This window comes from Carassius gibelio, chromosome A19, assembly GCF_023724105.1.
Source record: "Carassius gibelio isolate Cgi1373 ecotype wild population from Czech Republic chromosome A19, carGib1.2-hapl.c, whole genome shotgun sequence".
NCBI lineage: Eukaryota > Metazoa > Chordata > Actinopteri > Cypriniformes > Cyprinidae > Carassius > Carassius gibelio.
Window position 1 is genome coordinate 5,722,006 of NC_068389.1, and position 15,174 is coordinate 5,737,179.

General features: G+C 37.5%; 1 protein-coding gene across 4 annotated transcripts in view; it reads right to left on the reverse strand.

The window, feature by feature from the left end:
- The window catches only part of LOC127935805 (oocyte zinc finger protein XlCOF6.1), a 33,487-nt gene extending 27,132 nt beyond the window's left edge, over nucleotides 1-6,355 (reverse strand). For all 4 annotated transcript variants that reach the window (XM_052533992.1, XM_052533991.1, XM_052533993.1 and 1 more), the window contains exon 1: nucleotides 5,733-6,355. In XM_052533992.1, coding sequence (XP_052389952.1) covers nucleotides 5,733-6,117 — 385 coding nt within the window. In that variant the 5' untranslated portion in view covers nucleotides 6,118-6,355. The remainder of the gene's footprint in view (nucleotides 1-5,732) is intronic.
- Between the last annotated feature and the right edge of the window lie 8,819 nt (nucleotides 6,356-15,174).

The following is a 15,174-nucleotide window of genomic DNA, read 5'->3' on the forward strand; positions in this document are numbered from 1 at the left end:
ACCTCTTATTAACGTTCACGCTCTTCCACTGATAAACATGGTATTAGCTTTATGGCTAATCTAATATTGCAATTCATTAGCGGCTGTAAGTGATGTAACAGAATATTTAGAAGTGATAATGATAGGACCGTTAGCTAGAACTAACACACCGTTTTTATATACAGTGTATGAACTAAATCATTTCACATGACGAACAACAGACTCACCGTCAAAACAGTACATCTCTTGGCTTGGCTGATCGCTTCTGTAGTGGATTTCTGGCGCTGTTGTCAACTGGGGAGTTGCAGAGCTCTCTCTGGTGGACAAACTATGCAACACTCATAACATGAGTGAAGCACGAGACTCTGTTTCTCATGTTTCATCGGCCGTTATAAGCACAGATGCCGATTTAAATGCAATAAGCTCATATCGGCCGATATATTGGTCGGGCTCTAGAATGAAGCGGGCTATCCAACACTGGCAAAGCTGGCAAAGACCATGCTGTGTATTCCGGCCACATCCACGCCAGCAGAGCATCTGTTTTCAGCAGCAGGAAACATTGCTTCAAAGTGCAGGGCAAGCCTTAGTTCTGAGCATGTTGACATGCTTACCTTTCTACATTGCAATCACATGCTCCTTTAAAGGCTTGCACACACATCGAGAGAGAGACAATTATATTCTCATGAATATATTGGCTTAAAGCACTCGGTGTGAAAGCATGCATGGACTTTTATACCAAGTTCCTGTCCATGTGTTTTTGCCTCCAAAAAGCTACAAAGCATTCCAAGACAGTAAAGGCTTATGTTCAGAATTTTTAGTTAACTTTTAGTTCTGAAAGTTAAGTTGCATGACTAAAAGTCAGTGTTTTTGTATTATTATTTATTTTAATGTATGCCTTAGTTTTTATACTTAAATTATATATTTTTTTAAAATAATTAATTTTACTTGTTTTTGCATCTCAGAAAATGCTTTATTTAAAACCTCAAATGAATGGCACTTAAATGGACTTAATTAATCTGTCAACTTTGACATTGTTCACAGCAAAATTACAGACAGAGAAACAATGGGTAATAATTAAATGTTTATTTTATGTATGCATTGATTTCTATTAATTAAAAAAATATATATATTTCTAAAAAAATCTTTTTAATGAATTTGTGCAATTTGCTTGTTGGTAATAAACATTTAAACTGTTATCCATTGTATTTTATGTTGTTGGGTATCACAAAACAGAATATAATACGAAAAAGTAGGTACTATCTTACAGCGGTCTCCTTTCCCCCACAATGCACTGCATCACGTCATGTTGGGGAGAGAATTTACCAAAGCCCGTCTTGAGAGCATTGAGAGTGACTAGAGAGACGAGAGTATTCAGATAGTGCAGATTATAGACATAGATATATATATATATATATATATATATATATAGATAGATAGATAGATAGATAGATAGATAGATAGACAGATAGATAGAGAGATATCGACCAACAGCGACCCAAACACACTCACTTCCCCTACAGCACAAGCTTTTCAGCGCAGTTTCCATGGGACAGCACCCACACAAGCACCTGCCAAACACAGCGACACACACCCGGCTATGTTTGCAACAACATTTTCACCGAAGGAAGAGATAAACGCTTAGAAACATCCATATAGCTACCATGATGCCTTCTATTTGTAGATGACAAAGACAACGTTTACCAGTACTACGACACTATGACAAAGGTTACCGGTATTTATCTGAACTAACGTCATGATCACTGCCACTAGACATAAAGAAAATGTAGATTTTTTCCACTCGGTGCTACTCAATGACAGTAAAAATTTAATAAAATAGGGGCTGTTATCGTTGTTTTGCGTGCTGTGTGACCTCAGAACTCGGAGTACATTGATCTAGTACGAGACATGGGTTCACGGGTGGGAAGTCACGGGTTTGATTGCCGTTCCAGTGCACTTTCACAGGTTTAAGGTTGGAAAAACATGGGTTACGGGTTGCCTAGAATGTGGCATCATACTAGGCTGAAGCTACGTTTCCTCGACTTCTCCCCAACGTGACGTCATCACAGAGTTGCGTAAAAAAAATGTTAATAGCAAAATCTTTAAAAAAAAAAAATCGGTCTTTAAGACCATTTTTGAGACATTTTAAAAATGATATACATATCTTGAGTGATTTATGTACCCATTAATCAAAAGTGGTGGTTAACCTGCAACATGGCCTTTAAACAAAAGCGCTGCTTTGCACTCTAGTTGCAATTCTGCAACACACTTACTCCTTTATGCAACACACTTGGTCCTGCATACTACACTCTATTTCATACTTAAGACACTTCGTTCAAAAATGAAATCTCAGAGTGCCATTTGGAAAACACATGTATCCAAAATACAATACACATAGGGTAATTGCTACCAATCAAATACACAACTGAAGGCACTTATTTGCAAAACTGAACACCAATCAGCCAGCTACAAAAAGCCCTCAGTTTAGCCATTTCAAGAACTTTGCAAGCATGGATGGAGGGAGAGCAAGAGGAGGAGGAGATCTGCTAATCTGCTATTATATTTTGATAGCAGAGTTTAGGTTTTGATATTAGAGTTTCAATTTGACACAGATGTGAACGGTATATTTCCCAGTGTTGTGTCATGTTTACTTGTGTGTAGAGTTTTGGCAGAATGAGCGAAGTTTTGCAAAACGTGTTCAAGCAACGGGCAAAAACTGTAATTAAGCAAAAACACATTTTATCCGATTACTTGATGGAATTTTCAGTAGATTACTCGATTACTAAATTATTCAATAGCTACAGCCCTATTCACGACACCAACTTCATTTACGTCTCGATCCAGAATGATGGTGTCTTTTACTTAGAATGTAAGGTAACATATTTGTGGTCGATATAAAATGCTTTAACTGGTAGTCTGGTGCCTTCACGTGGTTATCAACCTCCTCTATGTGGATTCCATCTGATCTTGCACACACCACAACTCGCTGTCACCAAACCATCTCCGCTGTCGTAATACCTCAACTGTGCGCATACGTCAGTGGAACCAGACGATAGGCTTAAATGTTTTCCAGACTTGACTGTTAAAAGCAGATGATTGGCTTTCCAGTGGGAGGGGCGGGACATGTGCATACAACCACCATCATTGCCGTTATGGCCTTTCTTATATTGTTGTATGGAGGATTGAGGAACTGGCATGTCTCTTATAAATTGTCTCTGGTTATACATGCCTTACAGTTTGGCAATGTTTTATTTTAAATGTTAGAAGTCACGTTAGTTAAAATACATTGGACGTTTTTAACCCAATCGGTTGAATTTTCAAACGGTCCCTTACGCATCAAGCGCCGCTATAGCACGTCCAAGCTTTCCTTGGTTTAAATTTGCTGCTACAATACACTTTAACAGTTTTTAAATAATATTTTACCGTTGATATAAAGTTGTTGCATATTGTTAAAACAAATCATGGTTGTGCTCTCCCACGACAGACCCTTCTCGAATCTCTGCCGAACATAACCTAATTCAGTCTCCAAGGCTCTGAGTTCAATACAGTTTCTTGATTTTCAAAAAGTTTTTCAAAAGATTTTCAAAAAATAAAGCCTAATTAAAATTAATAATTAAATCTCCTCAGTGTCAGTGCAGCTGCATTTCCATAAGTATTTTAAAACATGGATTAAAGACAATTAATGATAGTTAACATCTTATTTTTACATAAAGGATATGTACCGCTGACAACATTGAAAATAAGAGAGACTTCCCAGAATCAATCCCCAAAATAAGGGATTTTTTAAATACGACTCTTACCCACAAACTTAAAAAAAAAAAAGCACTAATCATTAACGGTCTAAAGTTTATAACTATGCAATATTGACAGACCAATTGATATATGTTAAAAGTGTTTTATTTATAAAAATTGTAATATTAATAATAATAATAATAATAATAATAATTTTGTGCTGCGAAATGTTGGTTTTCCCATCAAAGACAAATTTTACAGTAGGCATAATTTGGACCTACATGGCTGTTTGTCAGGGAGTGGAAGGTGGTCTCCCATTTATATTGGCATTATGTCCTCGATTTTGGTTGGTGATTAATTTGGTGATTTTGGCCGTCGGCATTTTAGATTGCTAGCTTGTAACGCGATTGATTTGGTTAGAGTCCGGCTTTCGCCAAGCTCGTTCTTCTCACTTTTCCCATCACATGTCACATTAGAATTTATTTTCAATAAAAATGAACAAAATGTTCTAAAAGTTGAAGTAAAGTGCCTAACGAGTGTTTAATAATGACAAAACTTTTTATAATTGTAATAAATATTATCATTTACAATCTGTTATTATTGCATCCTGTTAATGTATACAATACTGAGTTGCAAATGTATCTGCCTGTATAAAGTATAACTAGCATCTAATTATTATTTACACTTATTGCAAAGAACTGCTAATTTACATGGTAAATAGAATATATCATGATTTCCACTGTAATCCACAAGTCCACATTTATTCTGTAAATAACATCTAGAGCTACTTGCACTTAAGGCGGTCGCACACCGGACGAGAAGCACTGCGTCGCGCCACATGTAGGACAACTTAAGGTATCGCACACCGGACGCGCACATTCTATATGCGTGAGCTCAATTTCACAGCAAGACGGGAGAGTTTAAACTTCATCTATTATTATTATTTTAAAAATATGATTTTAATTGATAAAAGCTGAGTTTTGAAAGTTAATTAATGAAAAGAATCTGTGTTATTATAATAAGTCTGTTATTGTTTTGTTGTATCTGTTGTCTAGGCAACTGTGCAGCCTGGCTGAAAACGTAACCACTTTGTAATGTTTTATTTGAATGAAACAAATGTACTGTATTTTAGTTTCAGTTTCAGTTTATAACATCTGGGTTTTGTAATATAAAACTATGCAGATGGCGCTCTGTGGCACCGCAGAAATTTGAACAGCGTTCTGAGTCGTAGCCGAGTCGTCCGGTGTGCGACCCCCTTTAGCCTACTGTAAATAGGATCTATCGCTAAGAAAGTACGTTAATTCCACTTAGTGTAAATAGCCACTGCCATATTGCCATATAAGAAAAATGTGATTAAAATATTAGTATTAATATTATTATTTTATTTTTTTTTGCCCATGAGATACCATAAAATGGTTAGCTATTAGTTCATTAGATTCAGTTCGATTTGATGAACTGGTTCTAAAAGATCAGGTTACATTGAATGATTCGTTGGCGAACTGGATATCACAAACTGCTTTGTTTTGAACTCTTTCACAGCAGACTGGAAGAGAAGACAATGCTGAATAAAGTCATAGTTTCTGCTATTTTTTGGACAAAAAATGTATTTTCGATGCTTCAAAATGTTCTAACTGACCCTATGATGTCACATGGACTACTTTGATGATGTTTTTCTTACCTTTCTGGACATGAACAGTAAACCATACACACAGTTTCAATGGAGGGACTGAGAGCTCTTGGACTAAATTAAAATATCTTAAACTGTGTTCCGAAGATAAACGGAGGTCTCACAGGTTCGGAAAGACATGAGGGTGAATTATTGACATAATTTAGATTTTTGGGTGAACTATCCCTTTAACACAATCAGAGTGTAAAAATACGGGATATTTTACAGGAAAATACTAAAACGGGAAGACAACGGGAAAATAGCTAAAATACGTGAAAAACCCGGAAAAAAAACTTGAGGGTTGACATTGTATGTACCACAGATGTTATTTAAATATGAATGCAGAATAAACACCAACCTCCTTGTTCCTCGTGTTTTATTCTCCCGGCTCCTCGTGTTTTATTCTGCAAGTTTCTGGATCGTGTCTTATTCTGGTTTCTGGCTCCTCGTGTTTTATTCTCTCGGTTTCTGGGTTTTCTCCCAGTTTCTGTCTCCTCGTGTTTTATTCCCCGGGTTTCTGTCTCCTCGTGTTTTATTCCCCGGGTTTCTGGCTCCTCGTGTTTTATTCCCCGGGTTTCTGGCTCCTCGTGTTTTATTCCCCGGGTTTCTGGCTCCTCTTGTTTTATTCCCCAGGTTTCTGGCTCCTCTTGTTTTATTCTCCAGGTTTCTGGCTCCTCTTGTTTTATTCTCCAGGTTTCTGGTTCTCTCGTGTTCTCTTCACTCTCCTCTTTAATAAACTCCATCTTCACAGCAGCAGATCTAAGTTCAGATGATATTCCTCCAGATAATCCTGCTTGCTTTAAAACTTAGTCACTACTTTGAGGATGAGAATATTACAGGTATTTATTGACCTGATTCAAAAACTGTATTTCTTTATTTACAGAAACGACTTTTCTAAGAGTTTGTTTTAAACCAGCATCACGAAAACAAAACAAAACAACAACAACAGAGAGCGCGGTGAAAGTAATCTTCTTCCTCTGAGGTTTAATGGTGTTTGTTAAACAAACGAATGTGTTTTAGCGCCACCCGCTGGACTGGAGAGTGAAGCGGCGAGAGGAGAAATAAAAAAGTAATGTGTCATACAGCTAGTATGGTGATTAGGGGTGTAACGATACGCGTATTCGTATTGAACCGTTCGGTACGACGCTTTCGGTTCGGTACGCGGTACGCATTATGTATACCGAACGGTTCGTTGGAGTAATTAATTATATTTGAAAAAAAAAAAAAAAGAGAGAGAGAGAGAGAAATATAATGATATGCGTTCAACAAGGTAGCCCAATAACCCAAACAATGTAACAGGCAACGCCCCTGACACTCCCGAAGAAGAAAAAAACACCATCTTATATGTTTATGTTAGGCTACTCAGCAGGCGCTCGCTCACTCAGTACGCGCTGAAGGCTCGTTGCAAAATAGCCAATGCGTTTAACAGACTAGAAATGAGAAGATCCTCCAATAACCAACAGGTCTGGTGTTTGGGTGCACTTTGGATTCCCTTTAAGCTATAATGGTGATGGCAAGAGAGTGGTGGATAAAAAAACAACGGTATGTCGCATCTGCAGCGGGAATAAAAAAAAAAAAAAATATATGCGTCAGTACTATCTGGGAAAAGACGAAAAAAAGGAGAAACATGCACGCAGCAAACTATCCCTGCAGCATTTAGAAACTATAGCTTACAGGGAATCCAACCCAAACACCAGACCTGTTGGTTATTTTAGGATCTTATATTTCTGGTCTGTTAAAGGCATTCGACATTTTGCAACGAGCCTTCAGCGCGTGCTGAGTGAGCGAGCGCCTTAGGGGCCGTTCACATATCGTGCCTAAAAACGCATGGAAAACGCTAAGCGCGTCTTTCTCCTGAGGCGTCTGTCTTTGCTAAGCAACAATGACGTGCTCTCTCCATGAGACGCGGAAATTTCAGCGAAGGATAAATGGATTTGCAGCTCTAAAAATCGCTTGCAGTAGCTCTGCTACTAAATTTATTTCAAAATTGCAATCCATATACAACTATGATCAGCTGATCCTTCATCTTGGCTGAGCTCTCAACGTTGTTACGGGAAAGGATGAAGCTGATTGGTTGGTTCTTGTCACATGACCCGCGGTGCGCTTGCGGCATTCTGAAAAGTTGAGATGTTTTTACATTTTGCTGTATCTAAAACGTATCGAACCGAACCGAACCGAACCGTGACATCAGTGTATCGTATCGAACCGAACCGTGAATTTTGTGAACCGTTACACCCCTAATGGTGATACATTAAATAAACAGAATTCGTGCTCTGCATTTAACCCATCCAAAGTACACACACACACACACACACACACACACGGAGCAGTGGGGAGAAGTTGGGGGTTCACCCCCGATATTCGAATATTCAACCTTAGGGTTAGGGGTCAAACTGTCTAACCACTAGGCCACGAAAAAAAAAAAAAAAAAAGCTGATGTTGAAAAAGCTGAAAAATTCCAACACAAATTAAATATGACATGACTGACACAGCACTTTCTTACATAGAAGTGATTGGTTGGTTATGTTGTGGCCACAAGATAATTTTGTCGGGGTAACGACATCCTTACATCCTCAGTAGCATTTGAACACAGTAGCAAATTAACCATGATTTTGTTACTTCAAATAATAATTTACAAATAAGTATTAATATACTGTAATCTTTTTTGTTGTTGTTGTTGCTATAAAAAAAGACCTATGCCATCAATAGCCTTTAAAATGACTTAAAATGCATTATAGTAAAAAACTATGATGCAATAATGATTGGTTAATAATAACACTGTTAAAATACATAATGTAGGCAAATACAAATAAACAATTTATGTACATGTTATTACAAATGGCTGCACAGAGAGCCAAATGCCATGTAATTGCTGCTGCTACATTTTTGCTATAGATGACACAGCCTATATAATTTCTTCAACAAAAAACGTGCATATCACAACCCTTACAAAATAAACCATGGTTTTATCATAGTAAACTTCTTAATTTCCTTTTGCATGATTTCTGAATGCTTAAGACTATGAAATAAATTAGTCATAATAAAGTTATAGCCATAGGTAAATGTCGAGAGCTAAAATTGTAATTAGTAAATAATACACTTTATTCATTTAATTTTTTATTTGATTAAAGTTCTATTTTCACCCCTATAGTAGGTGTTTTTTTTTTTTTCATCATCATATTTGAGGAAGGGGGGCACAACAATACAATCCTGCTGTCCTGATGTCATCAGTGACTTTGCCTCCTGAAAAGCTAGGACGGAACAATTTTGAGGTCATTGTTGTACAATTTTCATTGCTGAATCCTAGCTGTTCTTATGTTTGCTTTCATTATTTAAGTTTTTAACTATTTTTTGTAACATTATATTTTGTTATTATATTAATGTTTGTCTATTTCGGTTTCATTTAAAAGATTGCACATTTAATGCACATTTGCAATTTATTTATTTCATGTTTCGTGACAGTTTGTATTCAGAAGTTTAAGAGTAAAGTATGTTAAGTATTGATTTTAATTTATTTATTTTGTATTAATACATAACCTCACTGTATTCATTTATAATGTAACATTATAGCATGACATTTATGTCAATAATCTTGAAGCACAGGTGACTCCGCGTGGTGGGAGGGGGGCCCCCAAATCAAATTCTGCTTAGGGCCCCCAAGAGGCTCGGGCCGGCACTGCGTGTTGGTCTCAAGATGTTATGTTGAGGAAACAACATCCATTTCTTGTGGCCACGACTTCTTATGTTGAGGGAATGACATGATTTTCTCTTGGCTACGAGTTTAATGTGTAAACAAACCTGCGTGACCATAGCAACCCAGGATTAGCAGAGATGGATTCATTAATATTTTATTTTGAATTAAGAAATTATTATATTATTTACAGTTTTAAACTTAAGACCTTTACAGTATCTTAAGAGTCTCATACCGGTGCTTGTGAGTGCCGTCCGTCATGTTTATGTTGTTTGGATGCAAACAAAACAATGGATTATTTACCTAGAGATTGTCATGATCCTGCCTTCATGTCCTGACTTTTCTCTAGTCTTGAGGCAGGATCATGACAGACCCGTGTTTTGTGTACAAGCACATGGCCTTGTCCTTGGGCCATGTGCTTGTGTTGTCTCGTTCCCTTGCCTCGTCCCCCTTGTTATCCTAGTCTTGTCGTGATTGCCGTATCTGTGCCACCTGTTGTGTCTTGATTAGTTCCCCTATTTAGATCCCCTAGTGTGCTCTGTCTTTTGACGGTTCATTGTTCCATTGTGATTGTTTACCAGATCGTGAGTGTCTCTAGATGTTTCTGTATCCTTGAAGTCTTTGTGTAACCATGAGTGTTTGTTTGTAGTTAGTGTTTAAGAGTTTGTTTATCATGTCAATCCTGTCCTGTTAAGTTGTTTAGTTTCTGGCCTAGCCGTTGTTTTCCCCCTTGTGGGTTTTGTTTTCCCTTTTTGTATAAATAAATCCTGTGTTTAGTTACTTCCTGACTGCATTTGAGTTCATCCCAACCCCCCCCCCACCCCCCCCCCCACATAACAGAGATATGGATGTATGGACTCATTTCAATAAAACACTTCTGGTAAGTATCGTTGAGCATTTATTTGTAGTATTTTACTAGCACAGGCTATTGTTTCCCCCATATTTCTTAAAGTATGTACGAGTGATAATTTGTTAAGTGTGTGTAAGGTTGATGTTTTCAAATAATCGAGTTGTAGTTATTTGAATAATCAGAATGTACTGCAGTCATCAGTTTGGATCTACTGAATTTGTATTTTTCAAGAATTTTATTGCAGGGTTCACTGTTATTTATAGGCATAGCCAATGACTGGTGAAAATTGTTGATCAATTTACTTCAATGTATAGTAAATCAGATTTCTTACCAAACCTCTGACTTTTGTTTTTTCTGCAGAACTCAAAAGAAGATACTTTGAAGAATGCTGGTAATCAAAACCACAAGTATGTCAGGTATGGACAATATAAAGGGGACTAAATGATTTAAAACATTTTTGGGGTGTACTATTTAATTTCGCATGCTAGGCATTAAATATTAATCATACTGGGCACAGCCAATTATTGTGCTGTCACTGCAGTTTGTGCTGTAAATATTCTGTCAAATAACAGCCCAGAAAACACAGAAAGCTGTGAGGACGTCACCAGTTCATTGTCATTTGGTCGTCACGACATTACTTTATGGCGACATGTGGACGACGTCGTGGGCATGTCCTCAAAAGACGTCGCTAGTTAGTCCCTTTGGGAACGTTGTAGCGATGTTATCAGCTGGTCTCCAGATAACTTTTCATCCCAAACAGCAAGCAGTTTCGGCCCAGATCCAGCCCACGGCTGGCCCGTGTGAAATCCATGTGGGCCAGATGTGGGCCGGATCTGGGCTGAAACTGCTTCATAAAAAAGGATAGTGTTTTGTATTTTTGTAGGTTTTCTAATTCAATTTAATAAGTAAATGCTGGTTAATTAGCTCACAAGCAGTCACAGACTATGTTTACATGCAGCCAATAACCCGTTCAAAACTGGAATATTAGCAATAACCCGGTCGCGCACAGCCATGTAAACACCGGAAAAACCTGGATTTTTAAAAACCGGGATATTATACCTGGGGTACCCCTTTTCTAACCCGAATATTTGGTCTTGTTAACGCGTTTCGGCATATCCCCGTCAAAATATGTGTTCTGCGCATGTTCTATTCGCAAGGAATCTTGGTCTTTTGAGTAATGTTGTCCGTACGTCCAGACGCTAACTGTGCGTTGCCGTTTACATCGGGATATTGGCGACTGATTACACATTCCATGTATACAGGAGTAACTCTCTCTGCTCACACATGTAAACGGGTTATCCCGAATGTTTCAGAAACCCGAATAGTGACCTTAACCCGAATTTTAACAGCTTGTAAACGAAGTCACAGAGGTGGTCTAACACAAATGTTTACTCTTAAAATCTAATATACCTGTTTTAAATTATTTGAAATTTAACACGACAAACTATACAGTATACACTTTCTAATTATTTAAACTTTAATTGTAGTAACGTTAATAAGTTTGTTTGAATGTCTGCTGCTCGCTCTTGATGTCTCCCAATACTATGCCATTTGGTCGGTGAGATTGAAGCTCTCTGTATAGTGCACTCTCTCTTAGAATATGTGCATCATGAACAGACCCTGGCCATTTCACAATACAGTTGGTTATTATGAGGTTGGCTTTGCCCACAAGTTGGATGTTGATGCTGTGCCTCCCCTTTCGATTGACATACTCCCACTCCCTTTTACAAGGTGCTTGGATATTGTCGTAGGATGGTCGAATTTAGGAGTCAAGAGGTAGATGTTTCAGCACATTCCAGAACGAGGAGAATCCACATTTAAAGATGATGGGATCTTTATTTTCCCAAATAAGGCCAAAAGCAAGACAAAAATCCATAATAAGTCATAATAAACGACTAAACTGTAGAAACCAAAATCAAACTGACATGTGAGTCAAAAAAAAAATATATAAATAAAAATAACAAAAAAAATCTTTCAAAAATTACCATATACAAAGTTGGCTTCTTTCTAGCCAGTACAAAGTCACTCAGGTGACAAAGACAAATTACAGCCGTCCGCTTGCATGCCCATCCTCTTTAATACTGAGCGGCCTTCTTAAATAGCGTCAACTCCCGCCACCCAAATTGGCCTAAACCATTACATCATCATCAGGGGGGTTATACAAATTAATAAAGTCTGGAAAAAAAATACTAAAGATAACAAATTACCACAATCCGAGGGTTTAAACCACACAAAGTGAGACTTACAAATTTACCCTCTTCAATAAACCTATAATGAAAGCAAGAAAAAAAAACAAACAACAGCAATCAGTGAATTCATAACAAATACTCTTTCCAAGCAGCAAGTATATACATAGGTACTCACTAGGGGCGCGCTTCCGCAGTGAGACCCAAGAACAACTAACCGCGAAGAAGAGATCAGGGTAAGCCGATGTAATCATGTTAACCAATGCCTATCAAATAAATGAAACTTTACAAAATAGAAAACAGTTTGAAGAGCGGTTATTTGGACAGATGAAACTTAACACTTTAACTGATTAACACATGTAATTCATAGAGAGTTTAACATAGTGTTCTCCCTGCAGCTCACTCTATTTAATTGGTGCACACAATCAAACAAAGGCATAACTGCATGAGCATTACGAAATACATTGTGTATACATACATTTCAAATAACAACTGTCCCTTCAAAGTAAAGATAAATGTCCAAGTACCATAAAAATGTTTCAATTCATGACAATAATGATCCATTGTACATTGGCAGAAATGTCTGCCGTGACGGAGCATAATCTGTCCCGTCACAGATATGCATGTGAATACAATCAATAGCACCAATAGTGCTAGGTGTGTTTCCCATTTGAAAAAACTGGTTCTTAGTCTGAGCTGTCTGGTCATCCTTGGGAAAGGAAACAAATTGATTGATCAGACTGGCCAGTGCTACTGACATAGCCTTCACCACATAACTCACGGTTCCTTTTCTCACTTCCATATTGTCACCAATTACTTGGTAGAAAGTCCCACATGCGTAAAAGCGCAGATCGATTAAGCACTGTTCCTCCACGGTAGAGCTGTAGTCAAGTCCAGCTTTGTCGAGTCCAAGTCAAGTCCAAGTCCAGGACTAGTCGAGACCGAGTCAAGACCGAGTCCAAAGAGGTTCGAGTCCAAGTCAAGTCCAAGTCCAAAAGACCGAGTCCAAATGAAAGAAAAAAGGGTCCTCTTCAAGACCACATACTAAACTACTGATAATGTTTGTGATGCGAGAGAAAGCATATCTCCTATTCTAAGAAAATAATTTTACATTATTATTTGTAATGATCAAAAAGCATGTGCAAAGTAACAACTCTGTAGGACAGGGGTCTCCAAACTAGATCCTGGATGGCCAATGTCCTGAAAATTTTAGCTCCAACTGGCCTTAAAACACCTGGAAGATTAGTGTGTCTAGTAAGAGCTTGATTAGGTTCAAGTGTGTATAATTAGGGTTAAAGCTAACAGGGGCGTTACACAAGATCCCGGGCCCTATGCATAGGCGATCCTGATGGGCCCCCATGCCCCCCACCCATGAAAATATCCAGGTAAAAAATATATATTTCAGATTCATACTTTTCAAGGGCCCTCTCTTCCTTTGGGGCCCTGGTAATGAGTACTGGTTTTACCCCCAGTCCGACCCTGGGAGCTAAACTTGGATAAACAAACAAAGTTTGGAACTGTAAGGTCAAATCATTTTTATGTACTTTATTTTTTGTTGACATTATATCTGTGGTCAAAAATGTATATGACAGATGCCTTGGCACAGTGCACAGACACACGCAAAGCTCGGGATATGACAAATGCGCACATAAATACAGCAAATTTTTGTCATACTGTACTAGGGCTTGCATAGACTAGTCCAGCACTGTCGGAAACAATCGACTACTCCAGCATGCATTAACCATAATGAATACAAAGTGTTTGCAAGTACGACGTGAATTTTAGAATTACAATATTGCGTGGAGCTGTTACTATATGACCTTAACTATGTTGCATGTAAAAATAAAATATGTAATGTAATAATTAGGGTTGTGCCTGAAGCCGAATATGGCACGGATAATAGATCAAAAAAACGAATAACGCACAAGGAATAATTCTGCCTGAATACTCGGCTGAAGCTGACACAGTCTGGTGTTTGCTAAATAACAGTTGAGCCAGGGCATCAGCGCCAGAAGTGAATGAATGTAATTTTTTTGAGTGAAAAGAGCGCAAATCAAACACCGCATTGTTGTCGCCTCTCTGTGCATCTCTCAGAAATCAGAGCGTTGCAAGAGTAATTTTACCTATAACAATACATCATAGCTACACGTTATATTATTTATATATATTTAAAAGGCAAATATTTAAAGCGTAGGCTACGATATGATACGAATGAATGGAGTAAGCACAGCACGCTCACCAATCAAACAGACACGCTGCGTGTCTCAGTCTCTCAAAAACCAAATCAGTTCTCTCTAAAGAGTAGGCTAATAATCAGCTTAGATACGGATACATTGTCTACTTGTCCTACATGTTTGCATCTTTATGTTTTGCTGGTTTGCGCGTCACACACACACATCTGTTTACTGAAGTTCATTAACATTAAGACTCGCTCAAGTGTTCTGCGTAATGAAAATGTGTGCATTGAATGGATTCAGTCGTGTTCAAATGATCACTAAACGTTTGTCATGACTCTCTGCTTGCATGATAAATATTATTTTATAAATTAATAATTATTTCAGTTTAACACGACATACTTGTTCAGTGATAACTACGAAAAAATATATAAAAAGTCATAACAGTCTTATCAAGTAACTGTACGATGTTGTATCCGAATGCAGATAGGAAAAATTTGGTGATTGTTACAGATACAAATACTGGCTGTTACATGAAAATGTAAATATATAATGTCATAATTATAAAGTTTTTAAAATTTACATTTGTAATTGTTGCATAAGGCTATACATTAATATGCGTTTATTGATTAAAAAAAACGATTTATTGTGTATTCATTTACAATAGCATGAACCACGAGTATAGCCGAGTAACTCAAAGCATTTTTTATTTAAAAAATCGACTAGTAGTAATCAGTAGTCTTGCAACCCCTATACTGTACAACAATAATTAGTTTTTCGTTATTGTAAAAGATACGTTTAAGGCTATCTAGGTGTAGACGTAAATAAAACACAATCTAACAGGTAGAAAATTAAATTAGAAACATCTAAACTTTTCAGGTCGCAGTTAGTGCACCGCT